Source organism: Chaetodon auriga, chromosome 19 (assembly GCF_051107435.1).
Source record: "Chaetodon auriga isolate fChaAug3 chromosome 19, fChaAug3.hap1, whole genome shotgun sequence".
Classification (NCBI taxonomy): Eukaryota; Metazoa; Chordata; class Actinopteri; order Chaetodontiformes; family Chaetodontidae; genus Chaetodon; species Chaetodon auriga.
Window position 1 is genome coordinate 5,855,576 of NC_135092.1, and position 17,493 is coordinate 5,873,068.

At 41.9% G+C, this 17,493-nt stretch overlaps 1 protein-coding gene across 4 annotated transcripts in view; it reads left to right on the forward strand.

The window, feature by feature from the left end:
- The window catches only part of cacna1bb (calcium channel, voltage-dependent, N type, alpha 1B subunit, b), a 159,921-nt gene that overhangs the window by 109,825 nt on the left and 32,603 nt on the right, over positions 1 to 17,493 (forward strand). For all 4 annotated transcript variants that reach the window (XM_076758020.1, XM_076758019.1, XM_076758022.1 and 1 more), the window contains exons 25-32: positions 478 to 607; positions 1,394 to 1,453; positions 1,991 to 2,097; positions 10,170 to 10,266; positions 13,116 to 13,276; positions 13,493 to 13,630; positions 15,258 to 15,459; positions 16,019 to 16,183. In XM_076758020.1, the coding sequence (XP_076614135.1) occupies positions 478 to 607; positions 1,394 to 1,453; positions 1,991 to 2,097; positions 10,170 to 10,266; positions 13,116 to 13,276; positions 13,493 to 13,630; positions 15,258 to 15,459; positions 16,019 to 16,183 (1,060 nt within the window). The remainder of the gene's footprint in view (positions 1 to 477; positions 608 to 1,393; positions 1,454 to 1,990; positions 2,098 to 10,169; positions 10,267 to 13,115; positions 13,277 to 13,492; positions 13,631 to 15,257; positions 15,460 to 16,018; positions 16,184 to 17,493) is intronic.

Consider the following 17,493-nt stretch of genomic DNA (forward strand, 5'->3'; position numbering starts at 1 on the left):
GGACAAAGCTCAGTTGATCTGTGTTCCAAACCCACAGATCACGAACTCTTGGTGGGGACTGAAAGAATTAAAGCACAGATACAAGCAGTGCACTTTCAAAAGACCTGTGGTACACTTCCTACCTTTGATGATGTCAAATTATTAACCCAAGGAAGTGTAGAAAAGGTGTTTTTAGTGTTTTATAGAAAATGGGAAAATGAAGTTTTCGTTTTTTCATGCAGGTGTGACTCTTTCAAAGTTGTTACACATTACTTCCATTAACAGACATTGTGAACCCAGATGGCCTTGAGTCACGTTGGACCCCTGAGGCTGATACATGCTCACGTTTGTGTATTATTTTGAAAAGGAAGGATGCACATTTTGTCCTTGGCCCGTTATGGGGGGTCACCTGAGTATACCTAGTGAGCTGTCATGACTCTACTAATGCACTTTTACATTTGCGTCCATGTGTGTTTACGTGTGTGTGTGGTCTTGCAGGGTGCGACGGCTGTGTCACTACGTGGTCAACCTACGCTACTTTGAAATGTGCATCCTGATGGTCATTACCATGAGCAGCATCGCTCTGGCAGCTGAGGATCCCGTGCAAGCCAACGCACCGCGCAACAACGTGAGTCAGACTGACATCTAGACTTCATGAATAAACATCTGGAAGGAACAAACACACTGGTTCTCGGACGGACGTGGTCACACAGACCAGTATTTGAAAATGAAAATGTGCATGCTCACACAAGTGCATGAGGATTCGTGCACAAGCGCATCTCATTTTGGGCTGACTGGCTGATTAATTTGGACAGCTTTAGGAAGTCCTTCCTAACAGGGCTTGACAGTTTGCCCAAATTGAGGAACAAACGGTAGGAAACACAAAAACAAGCTTTTCTGAGTAATCCTCAGTCAATTGCTGTCACTCTGACTTGAGAAATCTTCTCAAAAATGGCACGTATCCAGTTTGGCAAAATGTTTCTGTGCTCTTCATATCCCTGAATAGCACGTTAGCCCATGTTTGGAATAAGAAGGTAATACAAACATACAGACACATGACTTGAGTTTTTGCATTTTGACAGATAAGCACAACTAATTTGTATTCTAGTCAGGGGCACAGAGGGAATCTGAGGTGATGCTGTGACTGTGCATTCGCATGCTGTGTATTTGTGTGTGCGTGCGTGGTCTTGTGTGGGTGTTCAGGCAATGTGTGTTAGTGCAGGGGAGTGCAAAACTGACAGAGCTTGAGACCTCTGACAGGGCAGAGGAACATGTTGTGCATATCTGGTCCATTCACACACACACACAGACACACACACACAGACTTCCCAAGTGTCTTAAACCGAAAACATCTGTCACAGAGTCTGTTGACGAGTCATCTCACTGGATATTCTCTCACACTCTGTTTTTGCAGGTTCTCAAGTATCTGGATTATGTGTTTACTGGAGTCTTCACCTTTGAGATGGTGATTAAGGTGAGATGGCTGTCAAAGTGGAGGTGCACTTTGATTTGAGCTCTGGATGACGGTTTGGTAATTTGCAGGTCAGAAACCGTCTAGGATTGTAGGGTGGGCGAAATTTCTTTGAGAATTGAAACTGTTTTTGATGTTTACGTTACCAGTTGTTTTTCAGTAATATCTATTTTTCTATCTAATTAGCACTTGCTTCATGTGGACATATAGTCATTTTCAACCAAACTTCTTCTGGTCGTCTTTTGACCTGCAAATCACCAAATCTGTTTACGGGGAGGCTGCAGTAGCACACAGTGGCCTGTATCACGGTGTCACCGGCATTGCTAATTGGGTCTGTGGTTTTACATTTCTTATCTGTGATAACACTCTTTCCTATTTCCACACACTTTAAATAATGACAGCTCTAGACCTTCTTAAGTCTTATAAAGATGTTTATGAGCTGAGGGGGTCAGAATAGTTTCTAAAAGAGGCTTTAAAACAAAGAATGTGTCTGTGTTTGTATGATTTTTTTAAGTTATTCTGTTTATTCTGTGACTCAAGATGATTGACTTGGGACTGCTCCTCCACCCTGGCTCTTATTTCCGTGACCTGTGGAACATTCTGGACTTCATTGTGGTCAGCGGAGCTCTGGTGGCCTTTGCCTGCTCGTAAGTCATCTTTTCCTCTATTATCCCAGCAGGGCTCTGAATGTAATGGATTTCAAGGATGGACACAGCCACACCACAATGTGTTGAAACAACGGTGGTCTTGTATTACAGTATTTTTAGCTGATGTGACCCTCTCTCCACTGTCCATCAGGCTTAGTGCCCCTGCTCCTGTGTTTCCCTCTAACAAACAACTCCAGTGTGTTCATCCAATTATTCCTCGCAAACGTTCAGGCTTTTGTGCACCCTGGGGTTATTTAGCCGACATGACAATGTCAAACTCATCTTTCATTGTTACATAAAGTCTCCACAGCCCCTCCTTGCTAGTCAGCTAATGGGCCATGCACAGCGTGGCTGATATGTCTGAGGTTCGGGAGGGGACAGAAGGAATAGAGGAAAAGAAATGGCACTAGTCTCTAAGCTGGCACGTAATTGCAACTCCTGCAGCTCAGTACATCGCGGAAATAATTATTTTATGACTGAGACTTAGACTTAGACTGCTTCTTTATTGATCCCAATTTGGGAAATTATTTTGTTGCAGTAGCATTAACATAGAGGCAAACATAGAGTGTATACACAATATTTGTGTACAAGTGTAGTAACGTGACAAAAAATGTAAGCAGGAATAAAAATAAAAATATAACTAAGTAAAACTAAATATATCATTATATAATATGTATTAGAATATATAATACATATTATCTAATATTATAATAATAAAAATATAATAAATTTACAGTATTTACATTGCAAAAAACAGAAGAATATAGCAAAATATTTATGCAGTTTTGGATGATAAATAAATGTAAACTGTTGACTGTATGTGCAATATTGCAGTAGTGCAGATAATATTTAAAATACTGAGGTTTGTGAGGTTGGTGGATTAACTGTTTAAGTTACTGTTGTACAGTGTGACGGCTCATGGCAGGAATGACTTCCTGAAGCGGTCCTTGTGACAGCGGAGCTGGAGCTGTCTGTCCACGAGGTGGTGAAGAGGATGTTCAGGGTTCTCCACGATGGATAATAGTCTGTCCAGTGTTCTCCTCTCCACCACCTCCTCAAAAGTGTCTAGCTTGCAACCTATAACGGAGCCGGCCTTCCTGATCAGTTTGTTCAGTCTGTTGGTGTCACCGGCTCCGACGCTGCTCCCCCAACACACTGCAGCAAAGAAGAGTGCACTGGCAACAACAGACTGCTAAAAGATCTCCAGCATCTTGCTGCACACGTTGAATGATCTGAGCCTCCTCAGGAAATAGTCTGCTCACCCCCTTCTTATACACAGCGTTGATGTTAGTTTTCCAGTTCAGTCTGTTGTCGAGGTGCACTCCGAGGTATTTGTAAACCTCAACCACTGCGACATTCTCCCCCAGAATACACAGTGGTTGTGTGGTCGTCCTGTTCCTTCTGAGATCAATAACCATCTCCTTGGTCTTGGCCACGTTAAGCAGCAGGTGATTTCTACCCGACCATTCCACAAAATCGTCCAGCACTGCTCTGTATTCCTCCTCTCGTCCATCCTTTATACACCCCAGCACCGCTGAGTCGTCCGAAAACCTCTGCAGGTGGCACAATGAAGAGTTGTACTGAAAGTCTGAGGTGTACGAGGTGAAGAGAAAAGGAGACAGAACAGTCCCCTGTGGTGGTGCTCCTGTACTACTTTCAAATGGTCTCAGACAGAATGTCGCCCAGTCGGACAAACTGCGGTCTGTCTGTCAGGTAGTCAGTTATCCAGGAGATTGTGGGCACGTCGACTCCCATCACTCGCAGCTTCTCACCCAGGAGCAGCGGCTGAATGGTATTGAATGCACTGAAAGTGATCCTCACAGTGTTGCCGCTGTAGTCCAGGTGGGAGTGAGCACATGTTTTCATATTTGAAAATAATTGGTGGAGTTTTCTCATCCAAGGTAATTATTTCGTATACTGAGACACCTTGGAAGGTATTATTGTGCTGATGCTGTGCCCATTTATCACGTGCAGAAAGTAAAGCTCCAGCAGCTCTCTGACTGAACTACACCACATGTTGTACCTCACTCAGCTGCACATTCATGCCTGCTCTTGCAACTATTTTGTGCAGGAAAACGGGCCCATTTTTCCCCAACACTTACGATCATTACATCTTCAGTACCTACATACATTACTTTAAAGTGTCTGTATGTGTAATGAGTAAATAATAAATACTGTGGTACAGAAATCTAGCATGCTGGTGCTCCTCATGGGTGAGTACTGACCCAATTCAAACACCGGTTAGGTCCTTTCTATCAGTGAGAGTTAACTAGCAGCAAAAGAGGCAGTAGTGTTGCGGTTAAACTGCAGTTCATTATGTCTTGCACACTGATTTAGAAATTAGGGTATCCTGTTATCCGATTTTAACAGACACCTTCCAGCCAATCAGAAATAAATCTTATCTATTGTCACAGTATAAAGGGAGTTAATGAGCCCCTTACAGGCTCATGCCTACAGACCTGTCTCCAGTCTCAGGAATGAGGAGGCGATTACATTTTCTGTCTCAACCAGCGCTGTCAGTTATTTTCCCGTCCGCTTCTATTTCACATTATCGACTCTGTCCTGAAAGTTTATCCAGTTCATCACCGGTGTGTTTTTCTTTGTACTGCTTTCTGTCGCTCTGATTTCTTCTCTTTCGCCAGCTGTAGATTGATGCTTCTGTCTGTCTTTTTTTCTGTCGGTTGACTCTGTCTCTGTCTTCTCTCTTTCACCTTTTTTCCTCCCTCCTTTTTTTCTGGCTTGGATTGCTTTCAGGAGCCTTATGGGGTAATGCTTGCTCCCTCTGCCTTTATGTCTATCCATGTGCTTGTCTTGCTGTTTGCGTCTCCTCCCTTCCCTCCTGTCCATCTTACCGGCGTCATTTGCAGAGTTTATAGATGCGTCTGCAGCAGCCTTCTTCTCTCGGCTAAACGTTTTGAACAAATGTCATATTTTGTTATTTGCTATTCTTATCATCATCGCCACAGTCACGATCAAAGATACTGGCATTTACTCTGTTTGTGTTATGTAACTGTGTTTGTGTTACATCTGTATTTGGGTTACATAAGTGCAATTACCTGTTCTCTATTTATCGGATATATTTTATGTGCATTAGTGGGAACAATATCCAAAATGCACAGCGTGGCAGCATTGTGAATAAGAAACATACTGTACTGTCAGAGATAACAGTTTCACAGGTTCAAGCTTTTATAAGAGCGAAAGGTGTTGCTCATATTATGAACACAAAGGATCTGAGTGCTGCTTCCACAAATACAAAGATGCGAACGCAGAGTAAATGGTAGATAAAAAGCATTTCTTTTTCATTTTTAGACACAAAAGTGCAATAAAGATGCAGGATGATGTAGCTTTCAGCATTCTGTCAGCATTTTCTAAGTGCTAATGCACTGTTCATTTGAACACATATCACAAGAGCATAACAGCCTCGTCCTGTTCAGCAGGCTTAGTCCAGCATGCTGTGCCCCAGTCCTGATGCAGGTAGAAGAGTGAGATTCACTCATCAGAGTCAACTACTTCCCTTTTACTTCCTGTCCAGCATTTTGTTCCTCCAATCATGCCCCTCATCATCTCACAGTCATGACATGTAAGCATGTAGGGCTACATTCACTTTGCAAGGCTTACAGGGTCACTCTGTTTTGGATGTAGATCTTATTTTTACATTTGCCCTGTTAATTTAATCAGCCAGTTACCTGCTGTTGATCTGGGAATGCGGGATCATGGCTTTAAAAAGCTACGTGAGGGGCAAAATCAGGCTAGATTTTCTCCGCTGCAGCGTGAATGTAGTCATACAGTGGATGGTTCTCATCAACAGTGTCCTCTCATCTTTGGTCCTCTGAGACTGTCCATGTTGTCGTGATCACCCTCTTGCTATAAAACTGATTTAGAGACATGTTCAGTATGCAGAATCATTCCAGTGTTTTATCAGACCTGTCTATTGCTTTGCTCTTCACAGGGAATTAGTTTATGAGCTTCTATTCGTCTCTTATCTTTGTTTTCTTTTCAGTGTGTTTTGATGTCGTAAGTTTGAAAAGGCCGAATAATGTCTGTGTGATATCAGCTTAAAATGTTTCTGTTGCTTTGTCTATCTTCATATGCCTGTTTGCTCTTTTTATGTGGGTGGTGTTTGTGTCTTGTTTGTGTTTGTGTGCGCGTATGCTCATCATTGCTTTTTCTCATCAGATCGCAACAAAGCGTGGCCAGGTGGGAACTGTCCCTATCTACCTTTTGCTTATTGATCCCTTTCTCCCTTTTCCCCACATGTGAAACATGGAACGCTCCTCTTGTCAACCTTTCCAAATAAACTTTGTCGCCCTCCATCCCAAGATGTTTGGGATATGACCATGATTCCCTCCCTCCTTCCTCTCTTCCCTTTTTAGAAAAAAAACCATTTACCAATATTGGGAGACACAGACAAAAAAGACAATATTGGGAGCTCCACCTCATAGCTTTCAGAAGGCCAATATATAGCTGCTGACATGCACTCATATGAATCTGCACTGAATAGCTTGCAAACTCACTCATATGAAAGCGAAAAAGCCCATATCGATTGTTTCACCTTCATGTGAATCTCCTTTAATCTTGACTTAAGTGGCTTTAATTGGTCAAATCACTAAGAGATTATAGTCTACAGTTTGATTCACTTTCCCTTTCACCCACTTCTATCCTCCTTTATGCAGTGGACTCCAAAATCAATAAAAGATCATAGCTCCTCACCTGAATCCACCTCGAGTGGCTGATTCATTGAAAAGCAGGGGTACATTCTTTCTAGCAAGTGTATGAAAGGAAAATAATATAATAATATTTTTACCATAAAACAAGAAGATCCTCCTCAGAAAATGCTCCACCTAATAGAAAAGAGAGAGGAAAATGTAAATGAGCTGCTAATTATGCACCAAATCCCCAAATCCTCTGAAAAACAAACAAAATATTATTATTTTTAATAATCAACATAAAGTCAAAGTACAAAGTACCATTAAAAAAGAAAATAATGAGCTTTAGCCGTTTGTTGCAGTTGAACTCAAATATATTTGCACCTATATTATTCAAAATTCCCCATGTAAATCACGTGAAACCTCTGGATACAAGGGGCCTGGTCCTGTTTTGCTGGGGCAGGAAAGTGCTTCTGATTGGAGGTCAGATCGTGCGTCCCTAAACAGGAAATGCTCCTCGCTCTCAGGGCGGGTCAGCTGAGAGGTCCAGAGTCATGATCACAGAGGACAACCTCACATCCCTGGCTTTTGAGCACGTTAAGCAGTGCTGATCTGCGCTGCGTTGATGCGAACACACACACACACACACACACACACACACACACACACACACACACACACACACACACACACACACACACACATTACATTCATAGCCCACGGCGCTTCTGAAAGCTATTGGGAGACTGTTCTTGCCGTCTCAATGTGTTGAGGTCCTTGAATAGCGAGGACTGGCATTGACTCTACAGATTGCATGCCAGGGTAACCGAGTCATCCAAGCATGAGAGCTGCATGCCATTTTGGTAGACTTAGAGTTTTCCACTGAGAAAAGAAAAGGCCCCCGAGCCGAAAATGTATGGAACCATGCTTCTCTCCTGTTTAAGCTCCGTCCTCACCACATAAAAAACATATTTCATTATTCTAATTGTTTTTTCACTCAGTGAACGGTAAACAGCTGTTTTTCCCTCAGTCCCTAAATGCCTTCCACCGGCCAACCAGGTGTTTTTTGTTTTTTTCTTGTCTTTGTTTTTTTTAATGAGGGTCTCTGCAGCACTGACAGACTGATCAGGGCCTGTGTGAATGTGTATCCATGTGTGTTTGGGGACATTTAAAGCAAAAGAAGGTGCCGAGAAGAAGAGATTGTGTCAATAGGCAACTGATCGTGTCATAGTGTTTTATTTTGCAGGTCCCTCCCCAGAAAGGAGCTCATATCTTTCTTAAATTCCTGGAAAGGACTTTCTTATTTTTTTTTGCCAATGACAGAGAAGTGGACTGCATGTTCAGTTCCTCTGACTCATTTATTTTTGAATGTTCAAGAAAGAACCAGGAAATGACCAGACGTAGTTGAATGGAAAGTAGATCAGGGTTACCCAATATTTAGTGGCAACTGGAAACTATTCTCCCTATTTGTTGAATCGTATGTGTACTTCATCACTGATTATTTGCAAGTCTTTGGACTGGATTTTGTCAGCTGTAATGTAATTGCTTGTGTCTTAACTGTAACCTGTAAGCCTGCATAATACAACAATATAGTTAGGTTAAGACATTCCCCTTATCTTTGGAAGTAACTCTAGGTCACTACTGGAGGAACTCAGCAGGATGATGTTTACAGCTTGTGTTAGAGCAGAGAAACACACAGTTTAATTCATCCTCACACTTTTGCACACCTGCAAACTTTTAGGTTTCAAAATCAGGGGAGTATTTAGATTTTTTATTTGAAAGCTTATGGATCCATGTATGATGATTATTCATCATTAACTGTGAGGGCCATGCAAATTCCAGGATTTTCCCAGGAGAAACAACAAAACAGAGGGCGCCGGGCGATGGCAGATCTGCTTTTGCACTTGTGTTTTGGAAGGTGACAAAAAAAGACACGAACCTCCAGAGAGCTTTAAAACAAAATGTTTCTGAAAGTGCTGTGACGAGTGCACATTAGATAAAGGCTGCATGCATTTTTATTATGTTTGTTTAATGACCTGTGGGTGTATTTTTATCTTTTACAATTGTTAGCTTTTTACAGTAGGAGTTGTTTTTGTCCCCTGGGGATGAAAACATTGGTTGGTTGTTGCTGATGTAGAAGCAGCAGGGCCTCGACGGGCCACTAACAGGGCTTTTAGACTCTTTTATTTCTCATATGCTTGTGTCCCCATCCACATCCTTCACGCATGAAATTATTGCTATGCACACATTTAGATATATACACACTCTTGCTTTCTAGTCCTCTCAATTTTGGGAGTCAAGAAGAAACAAACCAGAAACACCATTTATTGAGAGTGACAGCCACATTGTGTGTGCGTGTGACTGATTAATTAAAAATCCCTCTCCCACTGCCCTTGGCCAATGTCAGTTTCTGAGTGAATGATGGCTCAGCTTTATGTTATTAGCATAACAGCTAGTTTTCAACCCCCCACCCACACATACACACCTTCCATTCTGTGACCTGTTAACAAAACCTGCAGCGTCTGCAATGACTGACAGCAGTGGTTCCAGCAAAGAAGCTGCTTCCTCAACGAAGGGGCTGATTCTTTGTGCATTTACAGTATCAGATGTTTGTATGTTATTCTGCAGAAACATGTTAGCATGTTAGCTTTGTGTGACTGCAGATTTAGAGCCTATAAAGTGCAGTATATATTGAGGTTACTCACTAGCCAGGTCACTGCTCAAATATGGAGAATGGAAGGGATGAAGGGAAGAAAGGAGGGTTTGGGAAAGAAAGCAAGAAAGAAAGAAAGAAAGAAAGAAAGAAAGAAAGAACAAAAGGAAGGAAGGATGGGAAAAAGAAAGGGGAAGAATGATGAAAGTAATGACAAAAAAGACAAGACCAGAAATAAAAGAAACAAATGAAGGGGCAGCAGGAATGAAGTTTAAAAAAAAGGGGGGGGGGGAGGACAAAGGAAAGACAGGCGGACAGAAGGAAAGAAGAAGGAACTAATGATCAAAAGAGACTACAGAGAGGAAAATTATGCCAGGAAAGAAAGAAAGACAGATAATGTTACTACAATAATAATAGATTCGTGCAATAAAAAGTGCATTTCCATTTTGGACATTTGGACAAACAATAGAAAATTCCACAAAATGAAAATGATCACGTAAAGCAGCAACATCTGAAATGTGTATTTAGCCATTACAGTACTTAAATGTAACGTAAATGTACTGAATTACTTTGAAAGAATTACCTTTCCTCTCTAGTTGCATGCTTCTGTAGAGTAACATTACAAACCCACATGCATGTACTGTACTAACAGAATATAAACAGGAGTACGCAGTATACCTGATGTACTGCAACCAGCTCGTGTTACTGGAAGATGGGACGAAAGGGTTGATTATGAATGCTTACATCAACCACTAACTGTACTTTCTGCACAGAGGGACGAAAGGCAAGGACATCAACACCATCAAGTCCTTGAGGGTCCTCCGAGTCCTGCGGCCACTCAAGACCATTAAACGGCTGCCCAAGCTGAAGGTACAGTAATCTAATCTGTCACCCACCAGTCTATTCTGAGGAAAAACAAACCATGCAGAGCAGCTGGGGCCACTGCCTGTGTCAGCCAAATGCATTTACAGTATATCAAGGAGGAATTGATATACCTGCTTTAGACCAACCGTGTTTTGAATCATAAATAAATACTTGATGTCTGGCTGTAGATGAAAGGTTTGAGCTGTTTGACCTTTGGGGTGTTCTGGGTTGTGAAGGCACAAATTGGATGCAAGTGACTGAAATTGCTTCCATTACTGAAGTAGTTCTGTGCAGGTTAGCCTTTTATTTCTCAGTACATACACTCAAACCTCAAAGATATGGGCACAGATGGAGCAGGTTGATAAAATAATTCAGAAACTGTGTTTTGAGCATCCAACACTCACATTCTCAAGGTTTGGAGGGTGACCCTGAAAAGTTTGGAGCTGCTACTTTGTTGAAAACAACTGCTCCAATGAAGTTCAATGGAAATCAGAGTCAGAGCAAAAAACACTGTAACATCATAGCAGCTGTGCAGCAGTGAGGCAAAGCCAGGCATTTTTAGGAGGAAGAAGAAGGTGGAAGAGAAGAAAGATAACTGTCATCAAACCTTTGCACAATGTCTGAGTAGGTATGAGATGTTCAATCTGCATCACCCAGCTCTTGAACTCACAACCTTTGTCACCAGTGGCACTTTGTGAGCATGTTGAGGAACCCAGAGAAAACATGGTCCATTCAGTAAGATGTCCATGTGATAAGAGTTTGTAAAAGTACACACACCCTAAAATAAATGATAAAAGAGCCTAAGTTGCATCGGACATAATGATGGTATTCACTTTGATTTATAGTTGAATGGTTCCAGTGAGCAGAGACTTAGAGAGAGGCGTATTTACACCTGTCTTGTTTGTTTCAAACCAAACCAAAAAAATTGCTGGTGCGGACCTTTTGGGCTGATGTGAATACAAAGCATCGAACTCTGGTGCGGACCAAACAGCCGGACCGAGACCCAGCCAGAGAGGTTCGCTTCCAAACGAACCCTGGTGCGGGTCTAAAAATTATATGCCTTATCTTAAAACTGCAGTAAGCATTTAGTAGACAGCTGCCACAGGGTGACAGAAACTACAACACGTTTGTAAAATACACCAAAGTAAAACTGCTGGACTATGGAAGCCCCTCAGGGCAAACTGTGCATAAAGGCTAATAGCTAAGCTAAACCCATGAACCCATGGAGAAATGTGCAGAGAAAGCCTTTTGAGCAGCAAAGAATAAGAAGGGAAGGATGAGAAAGAGGAAGAGGAGGAAGAGGAAAAGGAAAACGTTGAGCGAGAGAGGAGACAAATGACAAAATGCATGATGCTCAATAGTTTGAGGATTAGATTCAAAATGCTGTCAAAAATCCTGTTTTTGAGATGCAGTTGTGAAATTTATCACACTACCATGACATCAAAATAATTAGCTTGTTTGTCTGTTGCATAGTTAGCTTTTTGTCTTTTGTGTTAACTCATACTTTGGCGATGAGTGTGTGGAACATATTGAGCATACACACAGACCGTGGAGACAAGAAGAGCGTACTGCAACACTGATATGACAAGTATCTTTGAACATTTAGATTACTTTTTTGAATCTGGGCCACCACCAGAATTCATTCGAACTTTTATGATTCCCAGCTGACTCCAGGTCTGTGAAGGAGCAACTTTTCAAAGGTGGCTATGTGAATAGCCCTATGATTCCTCTGATCCTATGAGTCTAGACTGCTTCGATAGTACAGCTGTCTACTTGAACAGTGCTCAGACAAGGAGCAAAATATGAGGAAATGTCAGAGGAAATGTGAAAAGAAACTTCAGCACAGAAAGTCCACATGTTCCCATTCAGCTGATCATATCAGCACAACTGAAGATGGTATTTCTTTTGCAAAGAAACTTTCACATTTATTTTATATTATGCTTCAAGTGATCCTGATGGCATCATTCCTGGTTAACAGAAAAGTTAGACCAGTGAAAAACCTTCTTGATGCAACCACTGAGGGGTGCCATACTTGCAAATGTTTGAAGTCTATGTAGTGGCTTTAGAGAAGTGTGTAAAGTGAAGAATTTTGGATTGTGACCCCCATCAAGGCAAGAACCTCAACTGTTTCCTCTGATGCAGAAATGACAGCTTCCCTCTGGTTGGTGAAGGCGGCTGATCATCCGAAAAAAATGGATCTGACAACAGGCGAAAGATGTGATTGGAGTAATAGAAGTGTGATGATTGAGACAGATCAGAGCTGGCAGACGGACGGCTCGTCCACAACTCTTCTGAGATTCTTGGGCAGAGTGGTTTGATGGACAGGCTGGTAGAGGAGGAGCGAAATGTGCTCTGTCCTCGTTCTGGAGACAAAAGGCTTGATGGCGATCGTTCATGCAGCCGCATATTCATTTGGTTAGATTGCATATATGTCAAGATGGTGAAAGCGCTTCATCTCCTGTAGAGATCGCAGCACAAGCTGACATCGTCCAGTTTTCACCCGTTTTCAAAAGGGGTCTGTCTCTTTTTCAAAAAGTCAAGTTCAAATGAATTTGAATGCAGCCCAAATAGCAGAACTCTGATATACAGTGAGGCTCACATAGGCATGTGTGGCCAGTGTTATCCATCCGTAATTCAAAATAAACAGTTCATCTTTGAACAAACAGAAGATAATGACACAGTTCTGGTTAGCTTCCTGGGAATGGAGCCGATGTACATCAACACAGTCTCCTAAAAACGTCTATGTGTAAATATACTTGATGATCTCAACTGATCTGTGATTGGGTGTGTGTGTGTGTGTGTGTGTGTGTGTGTGTGTGTGTGTGTGTGTGTATGTGTGTGTGTAACTATTCCAGGCGGTGTTCGACTGTGTTGTAAACTCGCTGAAGAACGTTCTCAACATCCTCATCGTCTACATCCTCTTCATGTTCATCTTCGCTGTTATCGCTGTGCAGCTCTTCAAGGGCAAATTCTTCTACTGCACCGACGAGTCCAAGGGTCTGGAGAAAGACTGCAGGTACATCGTCCAAACCACTCCTCATTAATGTCTTCTTAATCAATCTATGTTTTCAAAATGTCTTAAATCATCCATAACGTAACTGACTTTTGTCAGTTGAGACTCCACTGTCATACCTCTATTTCCAGCCATGGTGGCTGCCATTAGGTAACATATGACTTTATACTGAAATTCTCCTCTCACCTGATTCTGTCTCACCTCCTGTCTCTCTCTCAGGGGTCACTTTCTGGACTACGACAGGGACGACGTGGCAGCGCAGCCCAGAGAGTGGAAGAAGTACGAGTTCCACTACGACAACGTTCTCTGGGCCTTCCTCACGCTCTTCACTGTCTCCACCGGCGAGGGCTGGCCAGTGTACGTCAGAACAACCGTTCATTTGTGTCGCACCTTTCATTCATGAAATGCCGCTTTAAGTCAGCTGTATACACAGTGGTTTACAAGCTGAATAGGAAAATGATAAATCAAATAGATATTGGGGATGAATTGGTTCAAAAATTGAAGATAGCCACTATAGATACAGCTTAAAATGTGTTAAATATCAGTGCTTGAGTATTTGAAGTATTGTTGAATTATTTATTCCTCTCTATGCCAGTGATCTGTCCTGAAATGCTCTCCTAGCACACCTGGAAGCTGATAGTACAGCGCAGATTAAACCCGAGTGATTTCTCCCAGCCTTAATTACTGCGCCTTCTCGAAGATGTAATCAAGGCTCATTGCATAGACGGCTTCAGTCTGCCATTCTGTGCCTGAGCTGAAGTAACGTTTATCATCATCACCATCATCTCTGTCAAGGACTGTTGATGGCTGTTTGCTTATTTCATTCATTGCACTCACCTGAAGATGAAAAGTAAATCGTTGAACCAGTCATGATCATTTAAAATCACACACTCCTAAACAAGTAGTGACAGCACAATGACACCTCAACAACAGTCAACTTACAAATGAATTGTACATTTAAATATAGAGTATTTTGTATGATAAGGGATACATAAGAAATTGTACATTTCTGCACAGCCCAAGTGACAAAAAGACGGAGAAAGTTCACAATTAAAACGAAATGGGAAAAAAAACAGTATTCTCCTGTGTAAAAGTGAGATGTTGTAGTGACCCATCATCCACAATGACCTCCTCCCTCTCTGGACTCCGTCACTCATAACAATGGCACCCTACATCCTCCTTTGCATAATTACTCCTGCCTCTGCAGGGCTCTGTCACTTGAACTTAAACATATGTTGTTTTAGAGTCCTTGCTGAAATGACTGATGCTGTCATTCGAGGACAGTTTGCCATTGGCTTTATTTGCAGAGCACTTTTCAAAAAGTTTAAAGTGCTTCACATTGTAAAACAACTTATGGAAAGTGTACAGACAGTGTGGAACAATCTGCCAGAGAGTCATCAAACACTTGCTGATTTCACAGCAGGAGAACCATGAGCCCTTATTAACTCAGCGGGATAACCTGTAATGTTCTGTGAGTATGTGAGGATACACACTGCAGCTGGATCCACAAGGTCATCACCATATAGGCTCTATTCAAGGCGCACAGGGCTCCTGACTGCACCTTGACTCATTCATTCAGTCAGAAGTCATCCATGAGAATTGTTCGAAACCTCACCAGCTACTTTGATTGAATATTTTGGGAAGTGTTCCCTGGATATTTAAAGACGGATTGATTTCACTGTTATTTCATCAGACTGGCCTGACTCCACTTCCAGGATTTAATCTAGATTCAGGAATAAACGTCTGAACATTGGGTGAAGGAACGTAGAAAAGTAGGAGCCTGACAACTCTGGAATTGATGGGCAGATATTATTTGAGGGAAATTTATGGACTTTTGTTGAAATACTCTGACTAGGCAAGACAAAGGAAGAGGGCCTGAATTCATTGGATCTCTAGAAATGTTTTAGTTATTACTCTGTGCTTCACAGGGAAGTCTGCATGGATGTTTCAATCCCTCACCAGCTCATCTTTTCCTTCTTTTCAGGGTCCTGAAGCACTCTGTGGATGCCACTTATGAGGACCAGGGCCCCAACCCAGGCTTCCGCATGGAGACTTCCATCTTTTACGTGGTCTACTTTGTGGTCTTCCCCTTCTTCTTTGTCAACATATTCGTGGCCTTGATCATCATCACCTTCCAGGAGCAGGGAGACAAGGCCATGTCCGAGTGTAGCCTGGAAAAGAATGAGGTGTGAGAGTGGTGGAGAGTGATGCACTTATTTGTGTTTTCTCGAGGGAAACAATGACACCCCCTCCCCTACATGCAAGCAGAACACATGCTGACTATTTCTGCAGAAGCACCAGTTTCTCAAAATGTCTCTTGCATCACAAATGTTTTCTTCATTAGAAATCAGAGCACATGCTGATCCACTTCTAAACATCACTTCCAGGCAAATTAGATCTAATATGACCCACAATCCCCTCAAACAGAACAAAGCACAGAAAAAGGAAACAGTTGGGTTTATGTTCTCCGCTCTCTTCATCTCCACTTCACAGGGACTTTGTTAAAATCATGTTGTTTTTTTTGTCTACAAAGTGCTGGATAGTGATCAGAGAGCTTCAAATTGTGGTCTCATCTTTTAATATTACGAAAGGCTTAGAAAATACTCTTGTGGCGCACCAGCTGTCTTTCATGTTTTTAAATTTGATTTTCCAGCACTTTTCTCTTCTATGATGAAAGGTGTGAAGTTCCTGCATCGGAGAGGATTCATCCACTATCTGTTTTTGTTTTGTCTTCTCATCAAACAGAGGGCTTGTATTGACTTTGCCATCAACGCCAAGCCGCTGACGAGATACATGCCAGAGAACAAGCAGTCCTTCCAGTACAAGATGTGGAAATTTGTTGTGTCGCCTCCATTTGAGTACGCCATCATGACTTTAATCGCCCTCAACACAGTCGTGCTGATGATGAAGGTCAGTGATTCCTCCTGCTAACGAGGCAAAGCGCCAATCCCTCTCAGATACCTCTCAGCCAGAAAAAAACTAGTTTATTGGCTCAGTGGTGGTTACTCAGTTCCCAGTAAGATACAGCACACTGCTGAAATATTTAAAAGGCACTGCAGAAGCTGATTCCATGAATCTGTACCATTTCATCTTTGGTTTTTAAGGCAGAAATGCAGTCACAGCAGCACTGGTCTGGCCTTCAGACATGGTCAAACACCACCACCAGCACACCCCTCTGACACTTCTGCCAAACAGTGCTTGCTGCTATTTGGGCAAAGTACTCGTGTCTTGGCAGCTCCTTCACTTATCTACGCAGAAGACAAATTCCCTAAAGAAATGAAAAAGCCAGTTTTTGCAAAGCAGGGTGCTGCCAGAGAGGAGCTCTGTTCTCCTGCTGGTTGCGGTTTCATTTCTATAATCCAGGAGTTTTTCTAATATACCTCGTTTTTTCAGTTTCTGACTATAAAATCTGAAGAAACACTTTGAAAGGCTGTTCATATACTGCTTAAGTGCGATCTTAAATACGTGTGAGTTTGCTCTTGCTCTAAACACAATTGTGTTTCCAATAACCAGATAAGAAATCCAGTACCCACAGTCGTTTCTCGCACTGCAAATTTGGGCAGGCCACGAGACACTACTACTGCAGATTGTTTTTAATTTTATCATAAATAAATTAAACTAACAAAAACTCTGTGAGAGAAGGTGGCAGTAATGTATTTAAAACTGTCTGTCAACTATTAAAACTAACCGAAAGAATAAAAAGAGTAGCCTAATATTTCTGGATAACTTGTGCTAAAAACAAAAAAAAAGGTTAGTGTGCCAGCTGACTAGTTTTTACATGGGACTGTGAAAGATGGTTATCAGAAGAAAGTTAATGAAAACGCTTATTATATACTTAGATGTAAAGGTGTTGACTTGCATTAAAGTCAAAACAAGCAAATATAATATATATAATAATACAAACAGAGATTGCACGTTTCTTCCTTGCTTGCAGACTCAAGTGCTGCTTTATCAGTGTGTTCAGTGCTGCCCCTGGTGGCCAAAAGTGATATTACTAAGAATTTGCAGTGATTTTTTTTTTTTTTTTTTGGGGGGATTGTAACATTTGTAGTACCAGGTGTAGAACTAACAATGGATACAAACAAATACGGGCACAGATAATTTCACAGTCACCTTCTATTATCACAAGCCGACTGATGCTACTGAAGTGTATGCTTGCAGCTGGGACTGACAAATGCCTGCACGCTTTTTAAACATCTTGCTAGTGTGTCTGAGCAATC